This window comes from Rhipicephalus sanguineus, chromosome 9 (genome assembly GCF_013339695.2).
Source record: "Rhipicephalus sanguineus isolate Rsan-2018 chromosome 9, BIME_Rsan_1.4, whole genome shotgun sequence".
Taxonomy (NCBI): domain Eukaryota; kingdom Metazoa; phylum Arthropoda; class Arachnida; order Ixodida; family Ixodidae; genus Rhipicephalus; species Rhipicephalus sanguineus.
The window spans coordinates 45,331,318-45,350,530 of NC_051184.2; the positions used below are offsets into that span (position 1 = coordinate 45,331,318).

Here is a 19,213-nt window from a genome sequence, read left to right on the forward strand (position 1 = left end):
GAATTAGTAAATAAAAAATATCCAGGATCGGATGGAATGTGAGCCCGAGCCCACCGTGTCGCAATCGAGTATTCTACCACAGAGCCACAATATATATATATACACACACACACAAAATGCCAGGCCTGCGCACGACGCACAGCGTAGTCACAGCGAAAGCTCGAACAGCGACCTTCCTAGAGCCTGTTCCAAACTCTCTTTGCTCTTCGAGCTTTCGCAGTGACTGTGCTGCGTGCAGGCCTGGCTTTTTTTTTGCCAACCGTACATGTGGCATAGTTTCTGTGATCACACTGTTTTTAGCATGGTAGTGTTGCCAGGGGTCGTCCACTTTTACCTTTTTTCTGCGTCTGATCTTGGAACCAACAACCACCGCAAGTGTTGCAGCGAAGTGACATTCTCCTCATCCTGCATTTTCCCACCATAATCTTTTACTTGTGTTTATAACACAAGCGTACTACGACAATTCTGGTACCAGAGCTGTTCCATGAATGGGACTGAATACAGTGCATTCAGCACTCAGAGATATGGGATGCTATAGCGGGTTCTCCTGTAGCCAAGAGAAGGGCACAACTGGAAGATCCGGTTTTGTAGCTTTCGGCCATTGTACCGTCTTTCAACACTTTTCGTCTCATCACTACTTAACTGTGCCAGGAAAAAGCGCATCAGGAGAACCCTTCGTAACCTTGGTCCGGAATAAACAGCATCGGTTATTCATTCGTTTGAGCCTTCTGCTCTGGGATGCAGTCACGGGGATGTTTGCTCTGCTGTCTAGGAACTTCTTACACAACCCAAACAAATGCTATGCTAACTTGTGTCGGCTTTAAATAATTGATTACTGATTCTTCACATTATTATTACTATCATCGTCGTGTATGCTTTACCATCTCAAAAGGAACTTATTCTATATCAGTCCAGAAACCTCGCTCTGTCCAGAAACTCACCTCTTCATAACATTCACTTTGTGGCCAATCCCACACAGTGGGCATTAGCCACATGCATGATGGATAAAACAAGTGGTACACCAGCAACCACATTCCGAGAGAAATGTTCTTGTAGATATTGCTTTCAGTCAATGCTGATTGAGGAAAGGTGGGCAAGTAGTCACCTGAATGGACACGAGAGTGTATACACCATGCAAAGCGATTTACCATCAGAAACACGAGATGATAATTTCACGCAAAGTGACACTGTAGCCAAAAGTGACTGTCTTGAAATATGGCCCCAGGCTGACTGGCATGCTCTTGCTTGTGACATCACATGACTGACATGTCCACTTTCAACGACAGGACAAGCGTTTGTTTTCCAGAGCCGAAGTCACACTGCGTTTGTTTTGAATGAGTCACACTACAGGATCACTACATAGTTGCTTTTGCTACGCTCGAGGAATCAGGCTTTGCACTGCAACCCCTCCAGACTCCATTGTCCACCTTTGCGGACAACAGCTTTCATAGTTTTCCTTGTTATTAAACTTGGAGTGACAAGATAAAGTGACACTATTTAATTTGAAGCTAGGTGCATGCAACACTTCATGTCAAGCATGTAACAATTATGGTTTTCAATAAAATGACAATCTGCTTTTGGCTAGACGTACATTCGTGCATCATCAATGACAATACTTTGTTGTACAATACAAGTGCTACTAGGCACAGATTTTCAGTATGAAAAGTGAAGGTGGAGAAATGTAATTTGACATAAACCAAAATCTAGACATTTAGAAAAGCAAAAAAATGCTTTTTATCTGAACGAATTGGAGAGACGGACTCTGTCCATGTATGTTATGAAAGTGCTAACATGAGCGCATGTCTATGCAATCTGATCAAACAAGTATTTTCTCATAATCGTAACAGACTGGTCAACAGTAAGGTGTTGTGTCACCAAGATTTCGTTGGGTCTGAAGCAGGCAATTATGGGGTCAACAGCAACTTGTAAAGCACAACAAAATGTTTGCAAGAGTGCTTCTTGAGCGGGACCATGCAACAGGCAAACCAGAATCGACGCAATAACAGTAAAAGCAACTCATTTATTGCGGTTCTGAAACCACGTGGCACCATCTAGAATTGCACTGAACATGTCGCAGACGCATCCCACAAAAGAGGCAATCATGGCACAGCCATCAATGTCTGCGTCGACACAAACTCGTGCAAGCGACGTGCCGGCAAATGTAGCCGAGTCCACAGGCCAATGCTAAATGCCCGTGCCTTTTAAAAAGGTAGCCGGTCAAACAGCAACACGCGGTCACACAGACATTGTGAATGACTTACACAAAACGCTTAACGAGGCATCCTCAATGAGGCACCAACGATATACACTGCCCCACAAAATAACCAAGGCGCACGATTCAGGAGATAAAAATATTGGCGACCGTAATGCTAATTAGCCGCCAATTCAAACAAAAGCATGGACAGCGATTCTTTTGCATCACCTAAATTTTTATTAATAATCCTAAAACAGACACACAAATGCATGGACATACCACAATCTTTCACACTTTGTTGAGCATGCATTCGTATCTACATGCCGCTTAATAAGTAAATTTGGCTAGTCACTAATTTTCTTTTTTATAAAAAGAGAAGACATACCCTCACAAAAGAAATTATAAACAGTTACGACGCGTGTTGTACAATGTTATTATGTCCATCACAGCAACAACACACGCGAGCAATATTGCACACACCTCTCATACGCCCGTTTTGTTTTAAAGTGCTGAAAATAGTGTATACATAAGCTCCAAGTAGAATATGCGCAAATTGGCTGGGCTCCGTTCAACACTGCATAAAAGTTAGCGTTAAGTTACACAGCATGCAAATGACATAGATACTGCACTCAAGCAGCTCATACTCATTCTCATGACAGTTAAACGTGTCTAGAGTAAATTAAATTTGTACAGCAACCTTCATATCAAGGTTGTTCCAATGGCTTCCCAATAACTATTCATGTGTGTGGAACAGCTTTGCAAGCTTATTCAGACATACACACACACACACACAATACGACATTAGCTGAACGACGCAAAGGGCGACCATAGTTAGGCTGAAGGAAAAATTTATCGGCAGTTCACACAACCGTAAAGGCCATTCCTTCAACATTTAATCAATGCCGTGTTATGTTAAAGGGATGCCGAGATATTTTCAAAGTCATAAAAATTCGGCCACAAGCTCTTCACAAGTGAAACAACAACACTTAGCACGTCTGATGGGTGGGAAACACCTGTACGGGATTTCAAACTAAACTTAGTCTTCAAGTACCAGACCTGGCATCCTCGACTTTATCCCAACATCGTGACAAAGAGCGAGGTCTGGTGACGTCGTGCAGCATGGCTAGGTGTGGCGAAGTTGCCTGTGATAAGGTGAACAAGTGCATGAAAAGAGCCCGGATACTGAGATGTCACGACGTGTTACGACCCCTTGGGTGCGTTAATTCGCAAAAAACATGACTTATAGTAAATTACAGCTGCAATCTGATCATTTTTAGGATTTTTTTTTCGAAGCTTTCATTAGCGGTCAAATGCAAACAATTTTTAGACCACATGTAAAGCTTAGTTTAAATAATAATGTAGTAGGTGGGTCTCAAGTAGCAAGAATGGTAGCAGGTTAGAAATGTAAGCAGCGCAAAGTCAAAACTTACATTGTTAACACAGTTGCATCAGTGGCAACCGTCACAATTCAGCACAATGGAAAAGTGGGCACGTTGGTTTTGATCCATGACGTAAAAAGGTGCTAAAATGACAACACAGAACAGAAATCAACAAATCAGTGCGTCACCTTAATGATTTCCATTCTGTGCTGTCTTTTTCAAACCTTTTCACGTCATTCCAAGCCACTGATGCAATAGCTGCAGTTTTCACAATGTGGTATCATAACGTCCGCATCACTTGCTTTATCACCGGTGCGCAGTAGTGAGGCTAAGCTCTATCGAATGCAAGATAAGAACTTTGCTGGCACGATTTTCTGCTGCCCACACAACCACCGAGCTCGATCGTATAAAGTTTGGCGTGCAGACATAGAGACGAGAGAAAGGAAACAGACAACACCAACGGCGACTGCTAACAGAAAAGTAGCGCTGTAGCGTAACAGACATTGGGCGCAAAAATCTCCATGCGTGCTTAGGAATGCCTGCATGTCTGACTTTTCCCACTACGAATCCCTACCAACTAAACTTTGTCATTCACTAAGCTTGGAGTGTAGTGCAAAATGCCTCGTTGCGCATGTGCGAGTTACAGCAAGCAACTGGCAAGGTTCCTGCAACGAAGCAGTGAGCATTTGTAAATGTAAACCGACTTATACTGATTGAAGACAGTACGAGATTCACCCATTTTATATGTAAGGGTAAAGATTAGGCTTTTGACTCGCAGAGCTAGCTTATGTGAACTTGTGCAGGCTGAAATGCTTTTTAATGCATTTTAGCTCGGGAACAAAATGTTCCAACTTCCGCTCTGGCACAGACTAGCGATTGCTCCCACAATTAAAAACTTAGCCATTATCATGCAGATTGCTACAGAGGCAACAATATGCCAATATATGCTATATATGCTATACATGCCAATATATGCCAATAAATGCCAATGTATGCTATATATGCCAATATATGCCAACATATGCCAATATATGCTATATAGGCAACAAATATGCCAATATTACTGCAAGAACATGAATTAAGCCAGAGATGACAGTAAAAGAAAACATGGGTGGCACTGTCACAATCAAGTTCCTGCACCGGCTCGTTATGACTTTACAGATTTTGATGTACCTGCTCCAGCAAAGTTCATTCTTCACTGGTGAAGACTGACTCACGTCTTCTTCTTAATGAGCACAAGATGAAACTTTACTGTGAACATTTACTCTGGTATAACGACTCGAATGCGGGAAGACACTTCGAAATCCTTGACACTGCACTCAAGTACTGGTGTTGAGGCTTTAGCGCAAATCTCAAGAAATGGAAAGTTAGGCCTTCACTTTTGATCTTTTTGCAATCGGCTTCTTGACTTTAAGTAAAAGAAAATACAGTAATGAAAAAACGCTAGTCAGTTTAAACCGATTTAGTGTTCCCAGTTAGCGTTTCTTTAGAATAAACACAGGATGCTTGTAGATTGCTTCCCTGTACGAACTGCCGTAAGCACACCTACACCACAGCTGCCCCAGTGGTGTTTACACAAATTTCAGTCTGTCTGCTCTCTGTAAACACTGTGTGAGGGACACTGCACACCACCAATGGAAGGTTAAAGGCAATGCACTGCTGTTAATGCCGACCATCTGCTTCACGTGCAAGTACCCATGCAATATAAAATGACGCTGGCATCGAGACCACGAATGTGGAGAGAGAGTTACTTGTTGCAGAAGAGCTTTCGTTAAGTGTTGTAAAAGCACACAGAAAATGAAGCAGCTGCTTTTAACGAGGCAACGCACCAATTCGATGCAGTTCATAAAGGCCAGCAGGTTCGACGTCCCTTCCTATTTTTCCTGCCTACCTTGAAGGATCAAGCATAAACCACGATGCTGCATAACACACAGGGCGAACATCGTGCCTTGTACAGTGCAAGCCGTATATAACGCAAGTCCCCAGAATTGCTGAACTGCACTGCAGCAAAAGCATGTGTGCGCAATGCCTGTACATGTACAAAACACACTGTCCAAGCGACCAGGATTATCACACAGTTGCAACGTCCAAACGAGATGTTCGGCAATCCCCCCACTCTGTGCTGCAGCAACACTGGCTAACTTGTCTAAAAGGTCTTTCAGCAGGCCCCAGTGATGCTCTGCATCACATGATAACATTGAGTGGTGTGTGCTTTGAGGTTCGTAGGAGAGAAGCTAGTAATGAGTAAAACTGCTACCTAGATCTTTACTCCAGGCAGTTAACATATAAACAGTATAAACTGCACAAAGAAAACTGCTACGTGCTCAAAACCAAACGCAAACCAAAATTATGGCCAACAACTCTGTACGGAACGATATGCACCCCTTTTAAAACACAACCACCCAAGTTAGCAAAGCTCGATCGCTGTGCCGACAGTGGCACAGTGGTGACCGCCACGTTGCCGTGCTGGTTTTCATGCATGTCCGATCTCGTCTCCCGCAAATCACTGAGCAATGACAGCTGAGAAAGGTTTCATAAGGGGACACAACTGCACGCTGTCACAGCTGTATACTGTAATCAACATGTTCATACACTGCAAACAGATGCACAGCACCTAGTTTTTGTGGCAGTTGCTACTCGTAACCAACTTTCTGGACTACGTATGTGACGAAGCAACTTTACACACGTCACACGAGACACCGATCCTTCGCTTCTGTTACGCTCCTTACATGTGAAGCAGTTACCATAGCAAATATAGTACAGCATAAAAAACTGCACACATCTCAATCAGCACGTAAAAATGTGCAAAACTTCGAATGAGTAGAACTAGTAGACTCAGCATACACACACGTACATGTGGCCGAACTGCATCTGTAGACCAGTCAGGGCCGCAAATGGCCTAACAGACTGTCTGCTAGTGAGCAATCTACCACGGCACTTGCTTGTGGTTTTTAAAGCATTGCAAGCTTGAATGTAGTGGTCAAGGTCTGGTTAATTGATGGAGGCCTCCGATACAAATGGTGTTCGTCTTCGCTAATCCCACAGAGGAGAAAGGAGAACGCTTGTGTCACCGTGTCTCGGCCAGGAAAGCTCAGGCGACAGCACGCCCATCATGTGCCACGAAAAACGGAGAGTTAATTAAGAGGAATATCGCATTAATTATTCAGCAGCGGATCCTCTCTCTCTCTCTTTTTTTCTGGATATAAGAGCTCCTTAGCAAGCACTGCACAGGATAAAATCAGCAAACCGCACGCTTGGCAAAAGGAGAAAGTGGCATAGGCAACAAGCTCTCCAAGCCTCGCGACAGTTCATAGGAACAACCAGGCTTATGAAAACCGGCATGCAAAACTTCTCGCGCAATAGCGAGCCGTGAAAAGTGGCGTAAACGTAGCTGTTTCAATCGCACTCAAGCAGCAAGTGTGAGGCTGTTTCGCAGCCCTTCTCGAAGAGCTTTGCACTGCGCAGTCGACTTCTCACGAAATACCAAAGGCTCGATGACAGCAAAACGTGGTGCAGGTGCCCGACTGGAAGCCACGCACGCTCGCCATCGTGGGTTGCCGTTTAAACTAGCACTGCACAAAACTGCCTGGATAGTCAGTAAATCGTTCAGCGGCCGTCTAGGTGTAGTGCCCCACACACGGGCTCGCTGGTGGAGCTGGATAGTCATCAGCCCGCGCACATTCCTCGTAAGGTTGAGCCGCTGCCAATGCTTCGGGTCTTTTCACTGGTAGATGACGTGGAAAAGCATCTCGAGGTGCATGGGCTCCTGTGGGCCAGTAAGCAAGGGCACCAAAGCGCAGTCCAATGGCTCCTGACAGACAACTGGTAGTGGCTGACTCTGTGCACCGGCTTCGTAGCCGACTTGGTCGGGGCCCAGCTGTGCACGAAGGCCGAGCGGAGACAGGGGCTGCAGCAGGGTCAGGTGTGGCAGCAGCGCTTCGCAGAACGCTCGAGCCAGACCTTCGGCAGCCCGCTGGGGGTCCTCACACCTGAAACGCAAGGTGAGAAAATTCTTGAAATAGAGAGTGAGAACCTAAGACTGCAGAGACAAACAACCAATTATGTTACCTCATTCCCATAACTTCAAGTGCTTTTGCATTCTGTTATGCCTTACGGTATGTAATATAATAATTGCCAGGGTTGTTGCATGCCAAAACCTAAAAGCCTGTTTAGCTCGCAACCAGTACGAAGTGGTGCCTCTTGCGTGCATGTAAACAAATGTTGAATGTTTTGATTACAAAACCAATGTAACTCAGTGCCAGGCACTAACGTGCCATCGACCACAAACAATGCGTGAATAGTCTCTTTGTGCCCGTTTCAAAATGCCATTTAAACAGTCAATTCAATATTGGCATCCATCAGCAATAGAAGTTCCCAACCCAGCAAGCATGTGGCTCTCAACCCGCTAATCTTCTGAACTTACGGTATTTTAGCTGATGCGTCACTTACAAGCTCTTGCTGATACGGGTCTGCGAATTGGAGTCCTTCATTTTTTGTATTTTGGCTACATGGGCTCAATGAAATTTCCCCAAACACCCCATGCCAAGTCTCTGGCTCCAATTTAACACAATGTAATTCATTCTATTATAAGAATTATGCGGGCCCTAGCAGACGCCATCAAAATCTATGACATCATCGCAAGTTGCACATTACTCCGAAACTTCCAAGGTTTCATGTCCACCTGCATTTCCTTTTTGTGCATTTTCTGGCTTGCCAAGAGCCTCCTTGCAGTAAGAGCTTCTTGCTGTATTGTGGAAGAGTAACTAACTACATAATAGTACAGTGAAATCATTTGTCTACTTGGCGTTCCTTTAAGGTCAATGTGGAGCATGTTCATTTACGCTTAATGTGCAATGCTTGAAAGTAAGATAAGTAGGAATGGGCGAACAGCAAATTTGAGGCTTGAAGTGAATTGGAAGTGAATAATAACTTGATCGAATAATTTTGAATGGAATAATTCGAAGAGTATGCATGACGATCCAACTTACTTTCACAATGTTTTTAAGAATTCGAACTAGGTTTATGCGAATTTCACTTTTTTTATTGAAAGCAACATTCCTGTAAGTAAAACTGAAAGCAACTTTTCATAGTACCAGGATTTGAATAGCAGTAAGGTGCAAGTTTTAAGCAGCAGGACATGTTATGTTTTAAAGCTTGCTATAATTGGGGAAAGTAAGCCTGCATAGCATGCTTTTAAACTTTAAAAAGAATTAATAGAGGTGTAGGTAATATGCACATTTAACCTTGAACTGTGACCTCGCAACAGTGATTTCCCGTAGACAGGTGGTTTCACAGCATAGCAGCCCTATGCTGCAGTGCAGCTGCCTTTTAAAGCAGCTTTTCAGGAAGGTTACATGCGGCAAAATATTTGTTGAGAAAACTTCGAAATTTTGGAAATTTTAAATTCGTGTCGAAGCGAACATGAATACAGTAATATTCCTTCAAGCACTCGAAGCGCTCAAATATTCGCCCATGCCTGAAGCTAAGGGCTGTAGATCAGGAATATTCGAGAGAAACCGATGTCTTGCGGCAAACTTGAAACGGGCTGTTGCCGGTACTGCTGCTTACCCGCCCCACGTCGGTCCTCCGTCGCAGGAGAGGAGGAAGAACTCGGTCCACCGAAGACACAAGCCCCGAGCGCAGAAGTCCGAGAAGGCACGCAGGCGCACACCAGTAACGCCCTCCAGACTGCGGCCGTCTATTGGACTTCGCACCCTGTAACAACCGCGTCCAGTAAAATAGATTAGGGGGCTAATCAGTGCTGTATCAGTGCTGTTATGAACGTGACTATGTTTGTACAGTTGAACCTAATTAGAGTAGAATCTCACTGAACGAAACCTGAAGGAAATGTGAAAGCATTTTTTTATTAGTGGCACGAGCACCGAGTGGTACTCTCGTTTCTCTTCCAGGCACTTCGGGTCGAGCACTTACTTCCAGTTTTCCGAATATTCAGACGGAGTCTCCTAAAAAAATAAAATTGGTATGAAATTGATAGTTCTGGTTCAAGTCAAGATTTATATTGGATACATACGACATCGAAGCATATGGTTACTTAAGATAAGGACCAATTAACTGTCGGAATAATTAATGAAAATTATTATGCTACAGCGCGACAAGAACAAAGAAAAAAAGCTAAGGCACACATACAACAGGACACAGCGCTAACTATCAACTGAAAATTTTTATTCAAGAAGCGTGTCTATAGAGGGTGGGCAAAACTTGCACGCCTGCGCACGATTAACTGCGACATACATGCTTGCGGAAATTACTAACTTAAAAGATTAGTTACCAAATATAGTTTACATGCGAGATTACGAGATTACCAAATAGTTCCCACGTGTCATTCTTTTTGGAACCATTTCTAATCTTTCAAGTTAGTAATTTCTGCAAGCACGTATGTCGCGGTTAACTGTGCGCAGGTGTGCAAGTTTGGCCCACCCTATATAAACACGGTCCTTGAATAAAAATTTTCAGTTGATAGTCAACACTATGTCCTGTCGTATGTGTGCCTTAGCTTTTTTCTTCGTTCTTGTCGCGCTGTAACATAATGAACCAGTACCAACTAGCCCAGTTCACTGTACTCTTAGTGAACATTAATCGAATGAGTTCAGTGAAAGAGCAGACGGTTTTCTTGTGAGCATCTGGGATCGTTGCAGCACCTGGAACAGATCTCCACCCCGCACTTCTTTCTACGTGGACTCTGAGACACGCTACAGCAGCGTGACGAAACACAAAGTGACCACAGGGAATACTCTAGGGTGCACGAACGCCGGTAATAAGAATACCTGGGGTTTAACGTGCCAAAACTACGATACGATTATGGGAGACGTCGTAGTGGAGGGTTCCGGGAATTTCGACCACCTGGGGTTCTTTAACGTGCACCTAAATCAAAGTACACGGTCCTCAAACATTTTCGCCTCCATCGAAAATGCAGCACGAATGCCGAAGCGCGAGTGCCGATACCAGACACATAGGTCAACAATTAGGGTCGCCTTCAATTTTTTACCAGGAGTTTTGTTTACTGAGAAATATGTATGTATAGGGGTGTGGCTCACATACAAGACTGACCAAATTTGAGGCAGTTGCTTTATTGAAAACACAATTCTGTTTGAGCGATTTCCGTCGACTGATGTTTCACTGCCCAACAAAGTCGGATCAAACTCAAAATTGGCTCCTATATAGACCGTTTTCACGGAGAGGAGGAGCGTAGCCTCGAACCGGTGTATTTTCACCGCTTTCTCTCTCTCCACCTCGGCCGACCGCTGCCGCTGGTGTGTGCAGATTCCCGAGTTTTGCACTGCGTGGTGCGTGAGAGGTCAGCGTGTTTCCATTTTTCGACATGCTGAAACAATTGTGCTGCCGCGAATCGAAATGTCGGACGAGAACAGGTCGACAAGCTACCACTGCGCTGTGTTTGGCTGCGGCAACAGCTACGGAAGCCTGAAAGACTGGCAGCCAAAGCATGCGAAGTGCACAATGTTTTTAAACGACTTCGCTTCTCTCAGGTCGCACGCCTTCTTCTCCGACAAATAGTATATTATTATATGTGTTGTCTGCACTTATGGCCATTTCTCCAAGTCACCACACCAGCTTGTGATTGTGCTTGGGTGCTGGTACACTTTATCATCTGCACCAAAGAGAACCAATGTCAAAGCTGACGATTAATACACAAAATGTTTGGCCAAGAGTTGTTCTCATGAACCTCTCTGATTTCTATGCTACAGCACATGATTTACAATGCCTGCGGCTAGAAAATGTTCCATCTTAGTGTGTGCAATTTCGAGATTATTGAATGAGCACTTTTCAATCTACATGACAGAAAGGCCCGCATGACATGTGTTCTTTGGCGTAGGTATGCGTTTCTAACGTTTCGTCGAGAGCACGTTCTTTCTCGACTTGTCAATTTTGTGACGATAACTGGGGTAGCGTTATGACAACCGCACTTTTTTTTTTTCGCGCGGCAGCCTGGGTGTCGTGAATAATCGGCCCACGTTCGTTAAAGCCAGGTTGTTACCTGGACACGTGCGCTCGTCGTAATGCTTCTGAAATACTCGCCAGAAAACAAATTGACAATAATGTTGCCAAAAACGAGCGCCCTTTCGGCGTATCGCTAGTGGCGGCGGCTCATGCCGAAGCGAACTTACGCCATGCCACGCTTACAGATGTGCAACAGGCTTATTTTTATTTTATCATCGGTGTTGTTTCTACGCCGAATTTTGAGCTCACACGTCGTACTTCTGTTCCTTATCCTGTGCAACGATCAGAGGCCACAAGCTACGACGGCGACCCGAATAAACACAGGCATCGGTGTTTGTGCTCCTGTCGTTCCGTGAACATTGTATTGCAACGTGCCAAGCGGAACTAAAATGGTCTGTTAGGGATTAGAGTTACGTTGAACTTGAATAATCATGGCACGGAAACCCGGGAGCCATCTTAAACACTAAGGCGCGCACCTAGCGCGCAGCCGGACAATGGCCTACGTGTTCGCTCGTCTCCATTTACGTTTCTCCGATTATACTTCGACAGTTGTCCTAAATGTGAACGCTCTTTTATAGTGATTATTCTAAGAACCTCACCCGGCCAGCTATAACAAAACATACAAAGCAATTACCAATTTACACATGCTGCTTAAGAACTGCATTGGCACTATTCTCATCGTCGGCGCTGCTGCGGGAACGTCTCGTGGGCCGCCGCTGCTTGCTGTTTCAGCCATTTTGAACCTGGCAGCTTAGCGATTATTTATCAGCGCCTTTACACTCGAAAAGCGTTGCCCTGTTTTGTCCGTGTACCGCGAAGAACAGCAATACCTTGTGAACCGAGCGCATATGCTGCATACACCGCCACGGAACCCCACACACCGGAAGGGCGGCGAAACGTCGCAGACGATAGACGGCGCTGCGGCGGTGGAGTGCTTTAAAAATGGCAGCCTCCTTGTGAAATTGGTGTATATAACGTGTGGGATAAGCATGTAATTATTACATGATCCTATCAGTAATCAACTTATTTACTGCATCATAACTCACATGGGCAATATAGATCTTTCACTGTATTTGATACGAAACCACAAAATCTCAGTAACTTTGGATTTTAACTGGACAGGTTGACAATGTTCGCATGCTAGGATTGATCAATCATTTTGGATTTCGTCTTCTCTTTCTTTTTCTTTTGACCTTGTCCCTCATACTACAAGCCTCTTCCAGACCTAATACTTCACCCAGTTCAAGACTATCAATTTATTAATAATAACATCCGGGGTTTTATAGGCCAGAATCACGATGTGATTATGAGGAACGCCATAGTGGAGGGCTCTCAAAATTTCAGCCATCTGGTGTTCTTCAATGTGCACTGAAATCGCACATTAGATGGGCCTCTAGCATTTCGCCTCCATCGAAATGCGACCGGCGCGGCTGGTATCAAACTCGCAACCTTCGGGTCAGCAGCTGAGCACCGTAACCACGGCATCACCGAAGCGGACAATATACCAATTTATTATATAGTAATTGTTCTATGCCAACATTAAACCGAAACATTTCCAAAAGATTTCAACTTTTCCGTATTTCCACTCTTCATACTGCTGACCAATGGGAAGAACTGTGTTTAAAACCATCAAAAATCACACTGCCGAGCAGGCAAATTTCAACTTTCCACAAAGCTACAAGATCAGCATCACGAACCCTGTATTTTTTGGCCGGTCATCCTCCGTCCAGACGACAGCGATGTGGCCAGCATCTTCGCCAGGCGACGCGGGAACTGCCGGAACGTGCCAGTCACGCATGGCGCGCAGTGCCGTCCGCAGGCTCCCCATGCTGGCTGGCGAAAGCTGGACCAGCACGCCATCTTCAACGACGCTGTGCTTGGCTTCTCCCGGACCCTTGAGCGCTCCGCTGAAGACCACGAACGATGCTCCCGTGCATTCCACGGCGCTTCCGGGACGTGCCTGGCCAACAAAGAGACAGCCTCAACTAACAGAAGACAAGCTCTCATTTTACAGCGAAGCCTGTTACGAGATCATAACAACAGCCGATTTTGCTGGCATAGTTGTCCACCGCAGCCACCACCAGTGTCCATAACCACTTTCGCATACAATGAGAAAAAAGATATCCAGGATCGAAAGCAATTTGAACCCAGGGCACTGCTCACTCATCAATGTGCTCTCATTGTGCGTTTCCACTACAGCTTAAGTCATTCGGCGAGTGTTTGCAGGGCCCGTCCGTATCTCGTCACCAGTTGTACAAGCATGAAGCATTCCGGAAGAATGTAAACTATGCACTCGAAGAACTTTGTTTTCAAATGACATGCTATGAACAGATATGCTTTCCACCATCATTAGAAGACCCCTCACACGGCCTCATTACAAACATCGGTTATGAACGAGAAGTTGCAAGGTACTGTTTAGGGACTTCACTCGAACTTTTGTTTACTGATGTTTCATTGAAGAAATTTTGCAAGTCCAATTGTTATTGGAAAAGTCGAAGAAGTTGAACTGCCCAGTTACTACCATGCTGCCATTGTAGATACTCTTCCCCTGAAAATCAGTTAGTGTCCAGAAGCATTGTACCTTTTCTTCGTTATCGCATGCATGGTGTTCTATAATAAGCACAGACTAAATTTTTCAATTCCCTTTCTGTTTTGCATCATGGTGTTTCTCAAGCCATGGCACAGCAAGAACCACATTGAACTGGAATCAGCAATGTTTCAAGCAGGGCCTCTCACACAAGGCACATCCCTCTAGAAAAGCGCCTCCCTTGAAAGGAAGAGAGCATGGCTTTCTGTTTGAAATTCCGACCGCTTTCACATTTTATTCTTTGCGGGCACAACCACTACGTAATGGTCCATGCACCACGGGTCCACAACTGTTCGTTTGCAATGCCGAAAACCAGCAAGGTTAAGTGGTGAGGTGAACGCCGCTACTGAGAGCTGGGCTTTCAAGGCAGCTTACCTGAATTGCCTGGGAGTGGTAGGTTCCCCCTTCGGGCGCCTGTACGCAGACGAGGTGAGCGTCTGCCTCGGGGCTCATGTTTCCTGCCAGGGCGAGCACATGCTCGTTGCCGTCCAGGATGCGCACCAGGGCGTCGTATCGATTTCGTGGCACCCGGACCGTCGTCTGCCGCCCCTCCAGATGCACCAGAAGTCCCGACAGGTTGGCCAGCTGGTACTGGAAGTTGCGGAAATCCTAGCAGAGTGAAAGAAAAGGGACGGAAAGCAATGTCACAAAGAGGGCATAAAAGTAGAGCTGTGTGAATAGCAAAATTTTGGGTGCGAAGATAATTCGAATATTAAAGTGTGAGTGCGAATCGAATCGAATATTTTTTGAATATTTCTAGAATATTTTTCTAATACTTCGAAGCAAAACTGCAGGGAAAAAAGTTAGAGAGGATTGCTAAGCATATTCTTATGAGATGGCAATATGAAAGTGTTTCTTTTCGCTAGGTTGCTGAAGCGCTGGCGGGGTGGTGTTTCATAGTTGTCTTATCAAGAATGAGGAAATGTAGAGACCGAATTGTATTTATGTACATGATTTGGTGCAACCAAAGTATTGCCGACAACACTTTACACGTGATAGGCAAAGATGCCATTTCCTCAGCCTCTCCTCCTCTTTCAACTTCTGTGGAAGCCCAACTGATGTGGCAGACAAGGTTGTGCTCCCTTCAAGTCCAGAAGTCCAAATATGCATCATAAACGTCGATATATAACAACATCTGAAAATTTGGATGCTAAAAAGCTTCGGCGTCTGATTTTTCGGACTTCCTGCTCAAATTTCAGGCCCAAAACAGCATTAATTGAGCCCCAACTCTGCCACATCTTTCATGTTGGAACCAGCGTTTTCTTGAGTTAATACATTTGCGACGGTAGCGGAGCTTTAAAGGCAGCTTTGCCGCAATACGGGAGTGTGATGAGGTGAAGCATACTGAAAATCTAGGGACCACTTCCAATCGGACGTTGACTGTGCCTTGGCAAAGTTCGACCGTAACGGAGCTTGAAAGGAAGCTTTGCAGCAATACCGGAGTGTGATGAGGTGCAGCATATTGAAAATCTGAAGGGGTCACTTTCAATCGGACGTTGATGTATTTGTTTTTGGGAAGTTCGAATAGTTCGAATAGTAAAATTCCAGTGCGAATCGAATCGAATAGCAAACACTATTCGAAAAATATTCAAAATTTCGAATATTCGCACACCCCTACATAAAAGGCTTGAAACCCCACATTTTTGAAGTGTGAAGAATGTCGAGTTGCAGTAGAATCTCAGTGATACGAACCCGGTTGATACAAATTTAGGTCTGATATGAATCCGTAAAATTCCCCGGCCAAATTCCATTGTCCAATAGGGCAAAATTCGGATGTTCCGAACACTTTTCCGTGTCGCAACGTGTGATATGAACCTTGGTACAGAAACTGTAGAGTCACGGCCGAGAGCAGCGTGCTCCGAAAAGCAATGTCACAAAGAGGAAGTATGCCTGTGGCCAGCGCACACACAGTCAGAACTGTGGTTATCGTTTGCCACAACCGCTGCCAAACGAAGCCGCGGTCACTATCGACGCGATAGTGACCACAACGATTCCCACCACAGATCAAGCGTGCGTTCGCGGCAGCCAGCTGCGTAGTCCCTTATTGGTCCATTCCTTGTCCAAACGAACAACACAAATTATATTTTTGAGTGAGTCTGAGTGAGCTCCAAAATGTTTTGCCGAGCTGTGGTACAGGCAATCAACAGTGTTCTGCTGTTTCATTGGGTACAGTCAAAGACCACTCAGAAATTCTATGTTTTCTCTGATCCCATAAAACTTTGATGCTGACTGTACTATGACGCAATAGGAAACACACCTTGTTTAGAGTGATAAATCGAAGGTATGAAGCGCCTTCGGCAATGACAAACAGAAAATGTAGAATTAGCAAATACATAATGGTGGTGCTACCTATTGCTGCCTCACCAAAACTAAGATCTACAAGTTAAATATCATTAAAGTGACAAATGGTATCACATTGCAGATTGGTAAAGACGACATCCAGTTCTACACTAATTTATTCTATATTAAACAGGGAGGTAATGCAATCAAACTTGCTACTAAAACTGTTCCAGGAATTTGAATCACTGTGCAAAATCTGTGCACAATACAAACAAGACAGTCATGTAAAGGAAAGAAAAAGGCCTCTAGAAGAAAGGACTTCTCATGCAAGTTCACAACAGCTAGTACCACAATTGCAAGTAGGTGTTCATCACTCACCAAAAGAACCGTCATAATGGTGTGGCCAACTTCGGAATAGACAGAGCGACGTCCACGGATGCTGACCATTGGGTATGGGTATGCTGCATGAGAACAGTGAAACATTGAATAACAAGGCCCTTGCTTCCTGCCTACATCGGTTCAAATTCAAGTTGGACAGAGCTGCCACACGCCTAATAAAATATTTGACCAGATGAGTTGATGGGATGCCACCAACAGAAAGGGTGATTTTTGTCCACTTCCATTCATTTCAATTTACATCACAATTAGTACACTACAGTCAAAGACAACAATTACCGCCCTCTATGCTATCCCTGGCCTAACTGTCTGTTCGATTCATTTGACTGAAAGGAACGACATACGCGCAAGAAAGAAAACCTGGCTTCCGCGAAGCAATAAAAATCTACAAGTTCCATAAAAATGTATGCACATTAAAAGAGTTGAAAGCAAACTGTTTTCTCTCGCGTTGGCACTCACCTTCAAATTCAGCTCCGAGCCTCAGCAGAAGCCGAAGTGGCAGCAGTCGTGCCCAGGGCAGTTCCATCCGCTGGAGCAGGACGGCACACAGCCACGGAGGTCGGGGAAGGACAAGTCCATCCAAGCACTGGACAAACGAGAAATACAGAAGAGGAAGATAAATGCATTTATGCCATTTGTCACGGTTATTCGCTTTGAATATTGATTACTTCGCCAGTTCTTGCCAGTACGACACCAGACACTATCTCTACTGCATCAGCTGCTAGACTTCGGTCGACATGTCATGGTACATAAGGAACTGTCACCATTTTCCACGTAGACCAAAAACAAATACCTTCCATTTGAAGCTAAGCCGGTTTTGCTCCTGATCCAAGAACTGTCAGAAGTGCTGTCAAACACTGCGGAAAGACTTGGCACGCTGATGCGTGTTCAGAAACTGTGCTGCCTTAGTGCACCCTTCAGTGACCATGTTTACAGCCCAGCTATCAGTTCTTCTTTTGCTCTGTGTCTCATGATGACAAAGATTTCCAGAATTCACCCGGTGCTTGTGTCTTCAGTAGAGTGCTATATACCGATAAGTGGAGTGTGTCGAACCGGTGCCAGGCAGCTTATAGCTGCCCCCCTCTATTGGGTGATGCAAACTTCACCAGATGGCCGCCAAAAAGGACTCACATGACAAAACTTACTTCACTAGCTTTGTCTGCATAATAAAATAATAATAATAGCAATTGTTGGGGTCTTACACCCCAAAACCACGATATGATTGCGAGAGATGTTGTAGGGGAGGGCTCCGGAAATTTTGACCACCTCGGGTTCTTTAACGAGCACCTAAATCTAAGTACAGTCACCAACCGTACTTGGTGACCGCAGAAAATACGGATATGCTCGTTTATTCCGACGCCGAAAATACGGATATGCTTGTTTATTCGGACTCTTTTGCGGCACTGTCACACGTCCCATTGAAGTAATGTAAACTCAGACGCCCCACAGTGCGCTGTTCGATTTTTCGGACTCCAACTGCCTGATCGAGTGCGACTTCGAACGCCATGACATGCTGTCAGCAATGCTTGTTTACAATATTTTGCTAGGTTGCCAGCCCTGAAAGGTTGCGCTGGCTATGGCTGAAGGTCATTCCAGTGTCAAAATCCACGTAGAAATAACAATTGCCGATCTCGAAGGCTATGTTTGTTGGCTACGCATAATGGTTGCCTTTTGGCTTTAGCCAGTCAGCATCCATCGGATGACAAGCCAAGCCAAGCTTGGAGTCAGCTCGGTATGGTGTTTGAGGGCGATATGCGTCTTGCATGTTTTGCCGGTTTCACTCTCGTTTGTTGCTTGGCGTGCGAGGCCTGATTCTGCTGAAATGACTCTGATGCCACCCGTTCCATATGCGCTGTCGGTGCTAATGAAGAAACGTGCCAACTACAGGACACTGATGATGGCAAAAAAAAAAGCAGCGATTGTTCACCAGGTGTAAGGCGGCGAACGTGAAATCCAAACTTGCTCGCGTGTTTCGCCGAGTTGGACGATGATGAGGTCAAGTCCTCGAACCAGAGCAGGTGAACAGTGACTCTAATGATGACGCACCACCCACACCACAGCCATCAAATGCAGATTTAGCGGAAGCGCAGTCCGCAAAACTGCTGTTGTCGACTTACACCGATGACCAAACACCAGCTGAAATACATGTCGACGTAGTCGTGCATAAGCGTGCGTGTGTGCAGACGCGAAGTGACAAGTTTTTTTGGCCACTGGGTCAATAAAAGTGCTTTTTTCTCTGGTGAATCCTTTTTTTCGGACTCTCGATTATTCGGATTTATCGGTGAGTCCCGTCGAGTCTGAATAAACGGTCAGCGACTGTACAAAGCCCTCCAGTATTTTGCCTCCATCGAAATGTTGCTGCTGTGGCCGCGATTCGATCCCACGACACTTTGCCTGCAC

General features: G+C 45.0%; 1 protein-coding gene across 2 annotated transcripts in view; it reads right to left on the bottom strand.

Annotated features, from left to right (window-relative positions):
• The window catches only part of LOC119405083 (zinc finger FYVE domain-containing protein 9), a 316,430-nt gene that overhangs the window by 270,973 nt on the left and 26,244 nt on the right, over window positions 1–19,213 (bottom strand). The window contains exons 10-15 of one of the 2 annotated variants that reach the window (XR_007417525.1): window positions 17,273–17,399; window positions 16,796–16,878; window positions 14,513–14,746; window positions 13,248–13,510; window positions 9,142–9,288; window positions 6,352–7,562 (exon numbers count right to left, since the gene is read on the bottom strand). Coding sequence is in view for 1 of the 2 variants with exons in the window: in XM_037671854.2 (XP_037527782.1) it covers window positions 7,295–7,562; window positions 9,142–9,288; window positions 13,248–13,510; window positions 14,513–14,746; window positions 16,796–16,878; window positions 17,273–17,399 (1,122 nt within the window). In the remaining variant the exon portion in view is untranslated. Of the gene's footprint in view, window positions 1–2,000; window positions 7,563–9,141; window positions 9,289–13,247; window positions 13,511–14,512; window positions 14,747–16,795; window positions 16,879–17,272; window positions 17,400–19,213 lie in introns of those variants that run through there. The other variant, XM_037671854.2, reaches the window with a different exon arrangement.